The sequence below is a fragment of the Hypanus sabinus genome, chromosome 16, assembly GCF_030144855.1.
Source record: "Hypanus sabinus isolate sHypSab1 chromosome 16, sHypSab1.hap1, whole genome shotgun sequence".
Taxonomy (NCBI): domain Eukaryota; kingdom Metazoa; phylum Chordata; class Chondrichthyes; order Myliobatiformes; family Dasyatidae; genus Hypanus; species Hypanus sabinus.
This window is the reverse complement of record NC_082721.1, coordinates 27,247,605-27,264,899: the sequence shown is the minus strand read 5'-3', so window position 1 is coordinate 27,264,899 and position 17,295 is coordinate 27,247,605. Positions and strand designations below refer to the sequence as shown.

At 43.7% G+C, this 17,295-nt stretch overlaps 1 protein-coding gene across 5 annotated transcripts in view; it reads left to right on the top strand.

Moving 5' to 3' along the window:
- kcnn1a (potassium intermediate/small conductance calcium-activated channel, subfamily N, member 1a) overlaps window positions 1-17,295 on the top strand; it is a 112,392-nt gene that overhangs the window by 49,839 nt on the left and 45,258 nt on the right. For 4 of the 5 annotated variants that reach the window (XR_009516073.1, XM_059991389.1, XM_059991390.1 and 1 more), the window contains exon 3: window positions 14,049-14,144. The exons of the other annotated variant lie outside the window; for it this stretch is intronic. Coding sequence is in view for 3 of the 4 variants with exons in the window: in XM_059991389.1 (XP_059847372.1) it covers window positions 14,049-14,144 (96 nt within the window). In the remaining variant the exon portion in view is untranslated. The remainder of the gene's footprint in view (window positions 1-14,048; window positions 14,145-17,295) is intronic. 5 annotated transcript variants of the gene reach the window in all.

Genomic DNA, 17,295 nt, shown 5'->3' with positions numbered 1-17,295 from the left:
GGAAAGAGTAAGAGGGATAGACGATAGGCTAGGGACAGAGAGGGCAAACAAATGAATGAATACATTGAGACAAACAGTGACACAATACAGAAAGGGAGACAGACAGACAGACAGGCAGAGAGAACACAAGGCCTGATTGGGAACCAAACACTTGTCAAAGATATAGAGTTTCCTGGTGGTTAGTTAATGGTAGGCTGAGGTGTCAAGATTACTCGTACACTGACACTAAAGACTGCAACCTGATACCCAGACGTCCTGTACCTCTGACAAGGCAACAACAGAGGAGGATTTCAAATGAAAAGCAAAAAAAAAATCCTGCAACAGCTGGAAATGTGAAACAGAGAGCGGTGGGGAAATTGGCATTGCAGGCAGCCCAGCGGAGAGAGCACCGGTCAAAATTGTACGATACTGCTGAGAAATGGCCTTCCAGTAGAAACAGATCAGGGGTGGAGGGGAGGGGAGGGGAGGGGGTGTGCAGGGGAAAAGAGACACATATTGCAACTGCACCAGGGGAACCAATTCTGGCTGGAAGTATTCTTAGAAGCTACAACGTGAAGAAAAATGTGTTTCCAATTGCTATGTTCTGCACCAAACTGCCAGACACGAAGAAGGCAAATTCCGTGGGCCTTCTCAGAGAGAAGTAGATAAGTACTTCAAAAAAAAAACAATTGCAACACTCTGAGATAGAACCAGAGTAGGCACCGTGAGCTGCCTGTTCATCTACCATACCGGAAGCCAGGGTGTGGTAGAAACGCGTTCTTGATGCTGTGCATTGAAGGTACAGCGTGGTAGCAGCTGCACATTGTGCTTCGCTTCCAGAAGTTGTTCTCTTTACTCCAACGAGATATGTCTCTGATATTATGGGTTCAGTGAGGGTAGCTGTAGGTTAACTTTTGTCACAAAACTTTAATCATTCCTTCAGGAAGCAATAGCAAAAGAAAATTTAAATGGTTGTATCATTACGTTTGAGTACATTATTCATTGGAAAATGTGTAACAATCTTCAGTTTCAACAATAAATTGGCACAAACCATCCCACCAGCCACTGTACCTGGTGTGTTCGGAATAACTAGGGAAATGGACTGAAACTTGGTGCACCTAGCCCAGTATTTCCCAAGCATTTTTGGGTTACCACCTCCTTGGCTCCTTGCCCACATCATGTGCCCCCCTCTCCCTTTCTGGCTATTACATAAAAACTATAAAGGTTTTTGATTTGCAATGCACAGTGAAAGAAAATAGGAACTGCAAATTCAAAGCAGTGACAAATAATTGCAAAAATTATTCAAACCTATTTAAAGCTATGAAGTTATTTCTTTATTTAATTACAGTAAAAATAATTTTTAACAACAATTTTAGGGACTACATTAGTGATCCAACTATTCACTACTTCGTTGCTTTTTCTCCTTTCAATGAGACGGATGAGCTTGGTGCAGTGACACCGTTTCCTCAACATCAGGCTGAAGGTCACTCAGAAGGAGTCTCAGATATCTACGCTCAGTAATTTGCAATCCGTTTCACGCTTTGAAAGAAGTTGGGTGACTGCACTGAAACCGGGCTCCACTAAATCTGATATTGGAAAGGCAGTGAAGAACATCTTGAACTTTTTCCACAGTGCCGGATTGCGTTCAGTGATTTCTTTCTGCGGTCAAAAGTCTTGATATGATGTTTTCAACCTCAGCTTCAGCACAACGTCATTTCGTAGTGAGGTCAGTTCTTCCTCCATCCTTCCTGTTAATTTCTCATGACAAGTGTGCAGGAATGAGTTTATTACCCAATCTAGAACTCGGATCAAGAGAAGATCCTGAAATCTCTCGGACGTGTCTTTGTGCAGCTCACCCAGGTGGGCTCAGTAAACCTGAAGATCTCAGCTGATATTCTTTCTTTCTCTTCCAACTCAGAGAGGCTCAGAAATTGGAAAAGGTCACGGCAGCCAAAGTTGTGCTTAAATAGGGTTAACTTGGACAGACATGTGGAGACGACTGATTTGACTTTGATAAGATTCACATCATTTCTTTGCAGTTGAAGATTGATTTCATTAAACTTTGTGAATAATTCTGACAGATAAACAATGTCATGTCTCATATTCTTGGGTTGATTACTGAATGAAACATTCAAGTCGTCAAAGGATTTTACCAGTTTCAAAAAGCACATAAAAGCATCTTGGGCAGTTTTGAGAGCCATCTGACTGCTATGTGCAACAGCAAGCATTCAAACAGTTCATCATCTCAATACAAAGCTCTCAAAATAGTTGAGAATTGAAAGCATGGGACTGGATTTTATCTACCTCTATAACAATAATTAATGATTTGTGGAACAGATCACTCAGGTTTTTTGCAACAAGATGTTGTCTGTGAATATCAATGGTAAATATGTTAGGTACAGCTCTTTTTAAGAAAGTAATAACCCACAGTGGTGTCCTGTCATTGATGCTGCCCATTTCTTGCTCAAGCAAGAATGCTGGTGAGCGGAATGTCCTTCTCTTTGAAAAGTTGTTCAACAACCCAAAATATTGACTCTTCCTTCAGATCTGTTTCTAGTTCCCTTGCAAATAGCAACTCTTGAACCATGCTTTCATCTTTTATGAAGCAAAAATAATCAAGAAGCAAATATTTGTTGCCTAGCAAAGTTGACTCATCCAACTGCAGAGCAAATTCTGTTGTCATAAGTCTGTTGCACAATGTGTCTTCCATATTCACAGACATTTCATCTATTCATCTTTGAACAGTGTTGTTGCTCATTTTAATTATTTGGTTTGGCGTCTTATGCAAAACCATACTCAGAAGCTCCCTTACTGCTTGCAGAATCAGTTCTACTCCAATTATACGGGCTTTCCAGATCTAGCAATGAGTAACGAAATGTATGAAAAGCATCACTGTTTTGTCATGAAGTAATGGCAAACATATTTTGAAGTTTTTTTGTTTCTGGAAGTTTTCTTGAAATGACTGAAAATAAGCCAAGTTCTTGTCTGCTTTGTCAGGGAGTATTCTTTTCAAATGTTCAAGGAACCCAGACGATTTCATTGTTTCATTTGAAAAAACACTTTTCACACAATGGACTCATTTGTGTTTTTGGTTGCTTGGTGCTGGTATAAATCCATATTTTAGATACTCCACACTATTCCATCTACATTTCTCTTTTGTTTGGTCTGATTCATTTGGTTATGGATTAATAATCACGGTCTATCACCTACTGTTTAAGTCCAACCTCAAGCACTGTGATCAATAAAGGGAAGAATTATGACATCATCATATCTCAGGCTATGATGACTGTACATAAAGGGGGTCAGTGATATCTCGGTTGGGCCGAGAGCTAGAGAAATGTGGCCAAGGCCACCGGAAAGGGTAGATGTTGAACTTTACCCTGTTGGACACCATACCCTAATTCACAGGAATTGTGTAACTGTGTGATTAGATTATGGGTGACTAGCTGATACTCTGCTACAGTGGTGAACAGCAATAATGTGTGGGCTGGGCCTGGAAATAATAGGATTTCTTCAGTCCACGTTTCTCTTGGTATGCCAGATACAGAAGTGTCACATTGCATTTCAACAACTATAACACAATTCAAACACAGTCTAAGAGAACAGTGGCTCAGCAAGAGATGAGATGATTACATGATCATTTAGTCATTTATGAGGCACAGGATTAGTGCTTATAATGTAATTAATTTCTTAAATTAAGCTTCCCCCCCCTTTCAACCAAGTGCCCCCCACCACCACCACTTTATCTTTGTCACTCCCTTGGAAACTCCTACTGCCTCCAGTATGGCATATCACCTACTTTGGGAACAACTGATCTAACCCAAAGTTGGGTGAAGTCCATTCCATTTTCTTTGGAAATATAGTTTTCTTGCCAGAGCACCAATATAAACGGGAAACAAAGACAGAATAAGCTGGCAGTACTCATTAAGTGAGATAGCGCCTGTGGAAAGAGAATGAGAGTTGATGTTTCAGTTCAAAATGCCTTCATCAGAACCGTGAAATGTAGGAAGTTAATGGAGAAGGGGTGGGTAGGACAAAGGAAATATCTGTTGTAGGATGAGACCAGCGTTGTAATGGAAATAGTGTTTTGCTGAAATTATTTGATTACTAGGATAATGGGGCTTTGAGGATAATGAGTGAGAAGGAAAGGAATGAAGACATGTAAAAACTGTGAAATAATGACAGCAAGAGAGAGAGAGGGAGAAAGCTAAATAAAGGAATGTAAAAACTGAAATAAGGACAGCTAAAGAGAGAGAACAAAATAAAGGATTGTAAAAACAGTGAAATTTAATGTTCTAAGTCTCCCTTAGATGGGCCAGGCCTTGAAGAGAAAAAAAGCTGAGTTAATATTGCAGATGGACAACTATTGGATTCTAATCCAGATGGAGAATGTGAGTTACCTAAAGTCGATTAATTTAATATTATGTCTACATGGCCACATGGTGCCTAGATGGAGCATGAAGCACTGTTCCTTATACTTACGTGGGACCCTGTTATCACAATGTGGGCCATAATAAACTGGTCGTAATGGGAGTGGGATGGAGAATTAAATTGGCAGGCAACTGGAAGTTCAGGGTCACCTTTGTGGGCTGAAGGCAGGTGCACCATGGAGTGGTTATCAGAGCTGTGTTAGATATCTAGAGTGTTGTGAGCACCAGTGCAGGAGACTGAATTGGGGCAGATGTGTGGGTGAACTACTGCTTCACCTGGATATACTGTTTAGATTCTTGAATGGGGGGGGGGGAATGGAAGAGTCAAAGGACAGATATTACATCTCCAATGATTGCACGAGAAAGGGCGGTGAGAGGGGGAGTGGTTGTTGGTGTAGTGGTTACCATAACACTATCACAGTGCTGGTGACCCAGCTTCAATTCCGCCATTGTTTGAAGGAGTTTGTGTATTCTCCCCATGACCGTGTGGGTTTTCTCCGGTAGCTCCAGTTTCAACCCACATTCCAAAGACATACGGATAAGGGTTAGTGAGTTCTGCACGTGCTACTTTGGTGCCAGAATTGCTGTGAAATTGACGGGCTGCCCCAGCTGGACTGTTTTGGTCATTGACACGAACGACACATTTCACTATGGAGTTTGTTTTTATGTTCCAATGTACAGGATATGTGACGAAGAAAGCTAATAAAGTGGGCAAAGTGTTGCAAAGGAACAGTCTCTTTTGAATCCTAGAAGAGGAATGGAGAGCAAGTGGTGGAAGAGTGGTTGTGGAACTTCATTAAAGGACTGTGGTTCATTGAATGCACAGGCTTGTAAGTTGGAAAGTGAGGGGCAGGGCAATTCCATCCTGGTTCTGTCCAGCAGGAGAGGATGTGAGCATAAAGGTGTATGGGGGAGGATGGAAAGTAGACAACATGTGGTCAAAAACTTTGTCAGCTGGTGGAGGAGAAGTCTTAGTTCAAGAATAAGACAGATATCTCAGAGTAATGTGGAAATCCTCTTCGTGGAGCTTGGAGGAACTGGATGAATGAAATTGAGTCCTTACAGTCAGCTGAGCAGGAGCAAGTATAGCTGAGATAGATTGGAGTTTCTAGGCTTGTAATTTATATTTTTCTAAACTATCCCCTGAGATGGAGATAGAAAGATCAAGGAAGAGAAGGGAAGAGTCAGAGATGGACCATGTGAAGACAAGAGCAGGATGGAAAATGACAACAGAGTAATATTTTTTGTTCCATATGAGTGCAATAAGATCAGAGCAGTTGTCCTTGCAACAACGAGGGAGAGAGGAGGGCTGAAGCTAAGGCTGTGCCGCACATCCCACAAAGAGCAGACATATCTTGGTCCCTATGAGTTTCCTATTGCTACATTTGTGATCTAGAGGAAGTGGTGGAGCTGAAGGGGAAGTGTGCAATGTGGGAATGAGTTCAGCCAGGCAATTACATGTGTTGGTATCGGGACACTGAACCAATGTAAGGATGAAGAGCACCTCATCTACTGTGTGGACATCTCTTTTGTCTGACGCCGACAAATTCATGTAACTCACTGTCTCTGTTCATTCTGAACTGACTGGTCCTGCTGCAGATCAAGCATCTGTAATTGTTTAGAAAACAGTCCACCCTTTTATTCCTTGTACTTTGGCACAAGGAACAAAGGAGTGGAGTACTTTCTAAATGGGGGAGGGATTCAATTAGTGTTGCAGAGTGACATGGAAGTCCTTGTGCAGGATTCCCTAAAGGTTAACTTGCATGTTGAGTCAGTGGTAAGGAAGGAAAATGCATTCATTTTGAGAGGACTGAAATAAAAATGCAAGAATGTAATGCTGAGGCTCTATAAGGCATTGGTTAGACTGCACTTGGAGTATCGTGAGCAGTTTTGGGCCCCTTATCTAAGAAAGGATATGTGGGCATTGGAGAGGGTCCAGAGGAGGTCCACGAGAATGATTCCACGAATGCAAGGACTAGCATATGAGGAGTATTTGATGGCTCTGTCTCTTTACTCACTGTTCAGAAGAATGAGGGGGGATCTATCAGATATTGAAAGGTCTCGATAGAGTGGATGTGCAAATATGTTTCCTAGAGCGGGAGAGTCCAGGACCAGAGGGTATAGCCTCAGAATTGAGAAATGTCCATTTAGAACAGAGATGAGGAAAAAATTCTGTAGCCAGAGGGTGGTGAATTTGTAGAACATTGCCACAGATGGCTGTGGAGGCCAAGCCTCTGGGTATATTTAAAGTGGTTTGATAGGTTCTTGATTAATCAAGGCATCAAAGGTTATGGGGAGAAGTCAGGAAAATGGGGTTGAAGAGGATGATTGTTCCTATGTCTTATGGTAATATTGCCTCAGGTTTTCTCTCTCCTCCACCACAGCCTGAGGCCACTCCCTGTATTCCACTGTTTGTGTTCACTCTAACCAATCAACCTGATAACTTCATGGACAGCAACCCCGGCCTTACCTTTTCCACTCTTCCCAGTTCCGATGAAAGGACATCAACCCACAGTATGAGCTCTGTTTCTCATTCCACAGATGCTTCCTGATCTGTTGAGTGTTCTGGCTGTTTTTTTGACCTTCAGAAACAGGAGAGAAACCTACCCAGTGACTGTCTGTCTCTGAGCTTCGGCTCCTAATAATACAGAAGGTGGCAGAGTGCTGTCAAAATTCTTCCAGGAATGAGTGGGACTGCGGTGTAAACAGGACCAGCCACAGCGCAGGGAAAATGGACAACACTTGCATCTCTAGCTGAGTGCAAAGCTCCCAAGCCATTGCACAATAGTGATAATGAACAAAGCTTCTTTAGCGACGTGGAATTTATGGTTTCCTCTAACTTGTGGTGGGTACAGTGATTAATGCTCCGGTGATCCAGATCCAATCCTGACCTCCAGAACTGTCTGTGTGGAATGTGCACGTTCTCCCTGTGGCCGTGTGGGTTTCCCCTGAGTGCTCTGGTTCACCCTCTCTTTCCAAAGGTGGCAGGCAGGCAAATAATTACCCCAAGCGTGTGGCAGACTGGGGGGCTGTTGATGGGATTTTGGAAGGATAAATTGAGATAAGTGTAAATGGAAACTGAGTAGGCAGCACATACTCAGTAACTGGAAGCAACAGCCTCTGTGCTATGTAAATCTACAACCTCGAACTTTTCCTAATTATGATCAAAGGTCCCCTGAAATGTTAACTCTTTTTCTCTCTCCACAGATGCTGCCTGACCTGGTGAGCATTTCCAGTATTTTTGTTTTTTGATTTCAGATTTCCAGCACCACCTTCACTCTGAATTTGTAATAGTGGTAGTCCTGTTAGTTGAATGTCCCAACATCTCCTCTAGACCTCTTCTTTGAAAGCCCTCTCTTAAACAACTATGCACAGCTGCACCTGGCTGTGAATGAATGTGGTCAAAGAGGTTCAATTACATAGTGAGGAAGTTGTGTGGAGTAAGTTTATATCCCGCTGGAGATTTTCAGGATTTGGAAAGGATCAGAAACATAGATTGAGATAAAATTTCTCCTGTGGTGTCTTGGATTGGTAGTGATCCCCTCTAAATTAATGTCCAGGCACACAGGAGAGGATAGACTATAAGACATCGGAGCAGGGTTAGGCCATTTGGCCATTGAGTCTACTCCGTCTATCGGTCATGGCTGATTTATTTTCCCTCTCAACCCCATTCTCCTGGTTAACCTTTGACGATCCTACTACTTATCAACCACCACTTTAACTTCTCCACACCTTCATCACCATTTAAAGAAATTCTTCCTCATCTTTGTTTTAAAGGAACAGCTTTCTTGTTGAGGCTGTGCCTTCTGATCCTTGATAATCCCATTATTGGAAACATCCTCTGCACCTCCAATGTTCTTTCAATATTCAGTCCGTTTCATTGACATCCCCCCCTCATTCTTCTAAACTCCAGCGAGTACAGGCCCAGAGCCATCAAACACCACTCGTATGTTAACCCTTTCATACCCAGGATCAGTCTTGCAAACCTCCTCCGGACCCTCTCCAATGCCGGCACCTCCTTCCTTAGATAAGGGGACCAAAACTGCTCACGATACTCCAAATGTGGTCTGACCAATGCACTATAATGCCCCATGATTACGTCATGCTTTTACACTCTAGTCTGCTTGAAATGAATGCTAACAGGCAATTTGCCTTCCTCACTCAACCTACAAGTTAACCTTTAGAGAATCCTATGCTAGGACTCCAAAGTCCCTTTGCACCTCTGAATTCCGAATTCACTCCCCATTACCGGTTTAGGAACCATACTCGGGCAGTTCAAGTCTGTAGTCCTTCTAGAAAAGGCAGTAAATTGATGGTGGAGATATATAAATCATTGCAGATCTGAGATTGCTGGTAGTTACAGGTATGCAAGGAAATGGAACTGGAGTGCTTAACCAGAGCGAAGATACAGAGAGGCAGCACATCCCTTGGTGCTGTATTGGCTCGAGGGGCTATATGTTCCAAAGTCATTGGCTAATTCACTGAAGGTGACTTTTTGGTGCAATAGAGACTTTGAGCAGGAAGGACAAATGCGTTTTCTGTGGAGTTGACCGGCTGCTCCATGGCTGATTGGTTGGGGTAGGGGGAGGGCCAAGAAAAAGGGACAGAGAGACAGACAGAGAAAAATAAAGCACCCCTCGCACCAATAAAACATTAGAAATAAGATCAGAATGGACGACAGGGATCCTCGACCTTGCTTCAACACTCAGGAAGATCCCAGCTAATTCCCTACCTTGGAGAGGCAGGAGACTGCAGATGCTGGAATCTGGAGCAACAGACAAGAGTACACAAAATGGCCTTTCTGTCCCTCCCTACCTACCTCCAGCAGCTGCCTCAAGTTTTCACACTCCCCTTTTTCCTCTTTTCTCTCTCTCTCTCTCTGTCTTCCTCCATCTGTGAATGTGGCCCAGCTCCACCCTACTCACCCCCTCAACTCCACTCCACCCCACCATCTGGCACAACCTACCTGTCATCTTCCACCCCCCACCAATCACCTTGGACACCTTCCTCACTTCTGTCGTTCTCTTTGTACTGGCCATCTCACCTCTCCATTCTCCATCCTGATGTAGGGGTTTGATTTTAAAAAAACAGACAATTCCTTTCCTCCTGTGGATGCTGTTCAGCCACTGAGTTCTTCCATCAGATTGATTACTGATCCTCTATTTTGTCCAATTTTACCACCTTCCCATCCCTCAGTTCCTTTACGGCCCACAAATATATATCCATCCAGGCTTGTGTATGCTCTGACTGGCTGCTGCAGTCCTCTCTGAGAAGAGAATTCCAAAGATTCCTGTTGAATGAACAGAATTCTCTTAAGTACAGCCCTAAATGGTTGACATTTTGCTCTCAGACACTGATCCTGCTTTCCAAGTCTCCAGCTTGAAGAAACAAGCTCCCAGCATTCACCATCACAACCTTTACGGTCAATAGAAGCACTCTTCCAGGGTTGCCATAGGCCTAGGATTTTCCAGAAATTTCCAGGGACTTACTGTAAACAACACGGGGGAGAGAAATCCTAGTAGCATTAAACATTATGTAGTCCACCTCCAGCCACCTGCTTTTCCTGAATATGATTTACTAATTATTAAATTCCTAGAAATGGCAGAGTTAAGTTGACAGTTAATCATCTTCGAGTCATCTAATGAAGGATCATATTGCATTCTAATTGGTCAGCAATGGGGGGGGGTGGAGGAGTGATGTGAGGGTAGCATGCTCTGGAGCAGGGGTTAATAACCTGGGGTCCACATACCCCTCGGTTAATGGTAGGGGTCCATGATATAAAAGAGATTGGGAACCCCTGCTCTACAGAGAGTTGGCCCAGCAGTAGCAGACGATGGGGGTCAGAGGCTATGATATGAATAAAGGTAACACTTGGATTAAATCAACTGTATTGCTGACCCTGGGTGATTTCAGAGCAGGTGGGAAGTGGTTTGAGATACAAGCCAGGGTGTTCTGAGGATTCATCCATTGATAACTTAATGGGAACTTGATGTAACCATTAGCACTGTAGGAGGTATTCTGGGCTCACTCCGCTGTTTTATTGGGGGCATAAAAGCAGATTCTACTGCAATGTCCTGTGGGGAGCCACGGTAACGTAGCGGTTGGCGCGATGCTATTACAGCTGGGAGCGTCGGAGTTCCGAGTTCAATCCCGGTGTCCTCCCACAATTCAAAGGCATACCAGTCAGCAGGTTAATTGATCATTGCAAATTGTCCCGTGATTAGGCTAGGGATAAATTGGGGTTGCTAGCGGTGCGGCTGGAATGGCCAAATAAAAAAAAAGTAATAAATGGCAGGGTTGTATGCGAGGTAAATAAATCTCTGACTCAGTGGTTTAGGCTGTAGGAAATCTGATGTGTTCGTCTGGCTGCTCACCCTCACTGCAGTCCAAAGGACCTTTTTAAAAAATCGACGGTATTTATCATTGCAATCCCAAAGTGTCACTGCAAAATTGTAGCTGACATCCAGTCACATTGTTAAGCAATTCCTTCTTCAGATTATTGAATCCACTGCACAGTCTGGGAGCACATTAGTTCCTGTTTCTGTATAAATTTGCAAATCACAGACATATACAGATAACTGACAATGCGTTGTGATTTCACAGCTGATGTAATATTTAGTGTGTGTCCGTTTCCTTTAACTGTTTATCCTTGCTGTTGTTTTCTCGGTCTCTATCTTCTCGTTACTGTCTCCATGTCCCCCTGTTTTCTCATTTTTCTTCTTATTCCAAAGTGCTTGAAACTCTCCATTCTGCCGTCCAACAGTGTGCTCAAGTGTGTGTCTGAGGTTAGTGTTCTGACTGCTCTAACGTGTGTCTGAGATTGCTTGGCGTGTCTGAGATTGCCGTCGTGCCTGCTCCAATGTGCATTTGCGGTTAGCTTGGTGTGTCTGAAACTGACATCGTGTCTGACCACTGTGCGCACTTGAGGCCGGTATTGTGTCTGCTCCGGAGTGTCTGGGGTTAGTGTTTTCCCGCTGTGTTTCTGAGCCGGGAATTACTGTCGTTCCTGGTCTATAGTAGTCCTGGGTTTGCATCTGTCTGCTCGAGTGCGTGCTGAGCATCTGCTCTGCTGTGCCAGTGATTAATGTCTGCATTGTTGAGTCAATTAAGTAAGTGTCCTCCAATGTGTGGCTGAGGTTAGTGTTACATCTGCTCTGGTGTGCCTCTTAAATTAATGTTTTGATTCTTCTAATGCGAGTGTGAGGTTGGTTTCTGTCTGCTCCGATTACTGTTGCTTTGGTGTGATTGAGAGTAGCGTGTGCTCCTGCGTGTCTGGGAGTGCGGATGCCTACTCTAGAGTGGCAATGAGGTAAGTGTTCTGCCTGCTCCAGCATGTCTCTGGGGTTAGTGTTGTCCGAATGGGTTGTTTCTGTGCTGTAAGGACTATGCATGTTAGAAACAAAAAAAAAAACGGGTATTTTTTTGTTTGGGGACAGAGAGACGGGTGATGAAGGGAATGTTGAGAAGATGGGTATCTCTTGGTTGTCCAGACACTTGCTGGCATTGGCCTGAATTCTGCTAACACCCCAGAGGGACTGGGGATAAAACTTAGCTTACTGTCACTACGAATGGTGAACCTTTGCGATCTCACCTTTAAAAGAATCCCCTTCCCGGTAATCCTGGCTAATGCTGCAGGACAGTACTGAGGGACTCCTGCACCTTTGGAGGTATGGTCATAGAGATGTACCGCATAGAAACAGGCCCTTCGGCCCATCCTGTCTATGCTGACCGTCACACCATTCGATACCAAACCCACTTGCCTGCACTAGTTTCATACTCCTTTGTGCCGTGCTTTTTCATGCCCAGATGCCTCTTAAACGTTGTTACCTTTCCTACCTCCACCTCTTCCTCCGGCAGCACATTTTGAGTGAATGATTTACCCTCCGATCCCCTTTAACAACCCCCCCCCCCCACCTGCACGTTAAAAGTACATTTATTATCAAAGAATGTATGATTATCCAACCTTGAGAATTACAGGCAGCCACAAAGCAAGAAACCTTAAAGAACCCAATAATTAAAAAATGCAAAGACCAATCCCTGAGAGGCAGAGAAAGAAAAAGCACAAATCATGCCCTATGCCTAGTTTTAGATATTTCTACCACGGAAAGCAAACACTGGTTATTTTCCCTATCCACGCCTCTCATGACATTATACACCTCTGTCATATCTCCGCGGGAAATAGACCCAGCCTATCCAATCTCTCCTTATAACCCAAGCCCTTCAAACCAGGCAGCATCCTTGTGAAATTTTTTCCACACCCTCTTGAGCTTAATCACATCTTTCCTGTGGTGCCGTGACTAGAAATGCAGACAACTCTCCAAATGTTGGAATGTAACATTCCAACATTCCCAACAATGGAGCCACATTCTTATACAACTTTAACATGACATTCCTGCTCTTGTACACTGCACCTTAGATGATGAAGGCAACCATACTGTCATACACTGTCTACCTGGGTTGTCACTTTCAGGGAACAATGACCCAGGTTTCTCCAGTTGACCTGTTCTATCCTGGTTTACCTCCCCCAAATGTATCATATTCTTCTTGTCTGAGTTAAATTCCATCTGCCATTCCTTGGTTCACTTTCCCAGTTCATGAATATCCTGTTGCAACCTTCACAATCCAGTATACCTTCAATTTTGGTGTCATCTGGAAACTATTCCTGCCACCTACATTCTCACCCAAGTCATTGGTACATATGCTGAACAACAGCAGAACCAGTGCCAATCGCTGTTGGTGATCATAGACTTCCAGTGTAGAACAGCACCACCCTCCAAATCCTACCATCAAGCCAACTTTGAATCCAACTGGCTGACCTTTGGATGAGCTGTAATCCAAGCTCTCCACAGTAGATGTCCAAGATCCCCTGGTAATATGAGGAACTCAGAGGACTTCTCATTATTTTTGACCAATGTTCATTCATCAACCAAAACCATCTTAAAGGAAGATCTGATTATTTAACAGGTAACTCTTTGTGGAAACTTGCTCTGCTAAATTGGCTACAATGTTCTCTACATCATACCAATAAACAAACTTAAAAATCATTCCATTAGCTGCAACTTGGAATGACTTGAGATTGTGAAAGTTACTATAGAATTACAAGATTTCTGTTTCTCGATACCACGTGCAAGTGTCAGATAATCATGATGGTCACCCAAAGAGACGATAATAATATTTTAATGCGGCGTTTGATTGCTCCACCTTTTTTCACTCTGGAAAAGTAAAAGACTTTGGGGATCTTATTTTGAGGAAAATTGTGAATGGATTTAATAACCTTGATCTAAGCCGACTGATCACTTTCATGACGGGTTTCAAATGTACAAGTTGAAACGTAAATGTTTGAGGGGTGGTGAGGGTGTAGAGAGTTGGGAACTGTTTATTGTTAACGGATGTTGTATAGTCAGAGAAAGAGGGCAAAAGAAAATTCTGGAGGAATCAGGGATGGTGCGGTGATAGGAATAATGGGATTGACGTTTGCAGATAAAGGGGGTAGGTGGGGTGGAGATAAATGGAAACTGTGTGGGAAGCCTTGTTCCTAAAATTTTCTTCTTGGTTGAACTTCCCAGTTAGAGAGACAGTGGTTCCGCTATTTGTTGAGTCTGTGTTTGAGGCTAACCATCTCTCTCTGTTGCATTCCAGGCGTCACTTTATTCCCTCGCACTCAAATGCCTTATCAGCCTCTCTACTGTAATATTACTGGGTCTCATTGTTGTCTATCATGCTCGTGAGATTCAGGTAAGGGTCCAACTTTTCTTCCAAGTCTTTTCCCATTTTCTTCTCCTTCTTTCCCACAGCCGCCCCAAGTGCTGATTTGGACAGTGAGAATAGAATGGTTACCTGACCACTGGGACATTCTCGGTCAGTGGAGGAGTCCTGCCTTGTCTAACCTGTTCCTGATGTTAAGCTCTCTCTTGCACTCTATCACTTGTGTGTATGCTCCAATGTGGTTATATTTATTCATGTTTTTTGGGATGTGAGTACCTGGCAAGGTCAGCATTTCTTTCCTATCTCAAATTGACCCTGTGAAGGTGTTACTGATCTGCCTGCTTGGGCTGCTGCAGTCGATCCCATGCTGATATTGGGTTGGACAAACTGGAACATAGACACAGTGATGATGAAGGAATGGTGGGAGAACCTGCAGATGATGCCTCCTGCCTTTCAATTCCTTGGTGACTTAGAAGGTGTATTTGGAGTAGCCTAGGGAATAAATGCAGTGCATTTAATATGGGACACACTTTAACCATGATGTGCTAGTGGTGGATGGAGTAAATATTTAGGATGATGGAAGAGGAGTCATCAAAATTCAGAGGTGGAGGTAGTGGTTACCTTTGATTAAAAACTCAAATGGGCCAGCTGCACATCACTGTGGGTAGAAGGAAAGGTCGGTGCCTGGGTACTCTGCAATGAATGCCTCAATCACCAACACCTCAAAGCCTTTCCAACACCTACACAGGTCTGGAGTGCAGTGAGATACTCTCCACGTAGCTGGATGAGTGCAGTTCCAGTGCTCAGGAAGTGTGGCACATCCAGGGTAATGCAGCCAATCAGCCATCATAAACATTTATTCCTACTGCCAGCAGAGTGTGCCACGTACAACATCATCAGCATCATTACGTGCCATGTGGGCGATCATGGTTTATGACCGTGATTGATCTTGGCAAATTCTACAGAAGTGGTTTGCCATTTCCTTTTTCTGGGCAATATCTTTACAAGACGGGCGACTCCAGCCATTATCGATACTCTTCAGAGATAGTCTGCCCGGCGTCAGTGGTTGTACAACCAGGATGTGTGAGATGCCCCGGCTGTTCATACAACCATCCACCACCTGCTTCCATGGCTTCATGTGACCCTGATCGTGGGGTGGGGGGAGGGGGGTGCTAAGCAGGTGCCACACCTTGCCCAAAGGTGACCTGCAGGGCTAGCAGAGGGAAGAGGCACTTTACACCTCCTTTGGTAAAGACGTATCTCCACCCCGTCACCCAGTCACCACAATAATTCACCCAGGCTACCTTGACAGCACCTTCAGGACCCATGATATCTACCCTCAAGAACAAGGGAATGCCACCAGGTGCACTCTCCCCTCCAAGCCATAGACCATCCACACAAAACAATGTCACCATTTCTTCAAGTTATCTAAATCCTAGAACTTCCCACTCAACAGCCCGGTGGAAGTATCTTTACAAAGGCCAAAGCAACTCACCACCATCTTGTTAAGTACAATTACAGAAGGGCAATTAATGCTGGTCTTGCCAACAATGGCCAGCTCTCAAACGGGAAGAAAACCATGTTCAGATCCAGGCAGTTACACCAGAGCAGAAAATTACGGAGTCGAAGAAGGCAGAGATTACAGAGTCGGAGAAAATTATATGGAATGCAGAGAACTAGTTTGCAGTTGAGCACTTTAAGCTGAGGCATTTTGTTCTGTGAACCAGTGTATGTCAGAGAGCAGAAGGTAATGAGTGAAGGGGAGTAGTGTGTGTTACGGCGCAGCAGACGGACTGATAGATTATCTCAGTTACAGAGTGTACAAGACAAGAGATCGGCCAGGAGAGTGATGCATTCCTGGCACGGAAGGTTTATCCAATATTCCTGCCCAAAGTTTGCCATTTAATTTTGCATTTCTGGCAACACTTCATTTTAAATTCTTAGTTCTCTTAACCCCAAGAATATTTTCTGTTTCTGCTTCTCCTGATCCATGAAATCATTACCTTTTAAGCCAAATGTTGATCCTGGTGATCAGTTGCAAAGGGATTTGAAACACAACATCACTGAAATAATGTGTAAAACATGTTAATATATGCAGTGAAGCATTAAGCTTTTGAAGATTTATGTCCAAACAGACATGTTAATTGAAAAACACTCCTGTTAAAATAACTTCTGGTCGAACTCCCTGACAACTCAGTCACTTGTGTTTCTCGGTTTCAACACTCACACCATTAAGTATTTAATTTCCTGTCTATTAGATGTCAACTGTGTCTTGGTGGCTATCACTTTCACCAGCTGGACAGAATGTCCCACTCCAGAGAGCTGAGTCCATAATTCAGGCTGTTACTCCCGGTGCCACTGTGAACAGATGATCCCTCGACGAACAGCACTGAAAGGGATTATCTGGTCAATTATTTAATCGCTGTTGTGGGAGCTTGCAGCTTATACATGGATTGCAGTGCCTCTAACATTACAACATCTTTGGGACACATAGGTTCTGATATAAATGCAAGTTTGCCTTCAGTTATGCGATCGATCCAACACGCACAAAATACTGGAGGAACTCAGCAGGCTAGGCAGCATCAATGGAAAAGAGTACAGTTGACGTTTCGGGCCGAGACCCTTCAGCAGAACTGAAACCTTTAGAAATGTAGAAATGTTGAAAACCTACAGCACAATACAGACCCTTTGGCCCACAAAGCTGTGCTGGACATGTTCATACCTTAGAATTACCTAGGCTTAGCCATAGCCCTCTATTTTTCTAAGCTCCATATACCCATCCAGTAGTCTCTTAAAAGACACTATCATTTCCGCCTCCACCACTGCCGCTGGCAGCCTATTCCATGCACTCACCACTCACTGTGTAAAAAATTTATCCATGATATCTCCTCTGTACCTACTTCCAAGCACCTTAAAACAATGCCCTCTCGTGCTAGCCATTTCAGCCCTGGGAAAAAGCCTCTAACTATTCACATGATCAATGCCTCTCATCATCTTGTACACCTCTATCAGGTCACCTCTCATCCTCCGTCACTCCAGGGAGAAAAGGCCAAGTTCACTCACCCTATTCTCATAAGGCATGCTCCCCAATCCAGGCAACATCCTTGTAAATCTCCTCTGCGCCCTTTCTGTGGTTTCCACATCCTTCCTACAGTGAGGCAACCAGAACTGAGCACAGTAC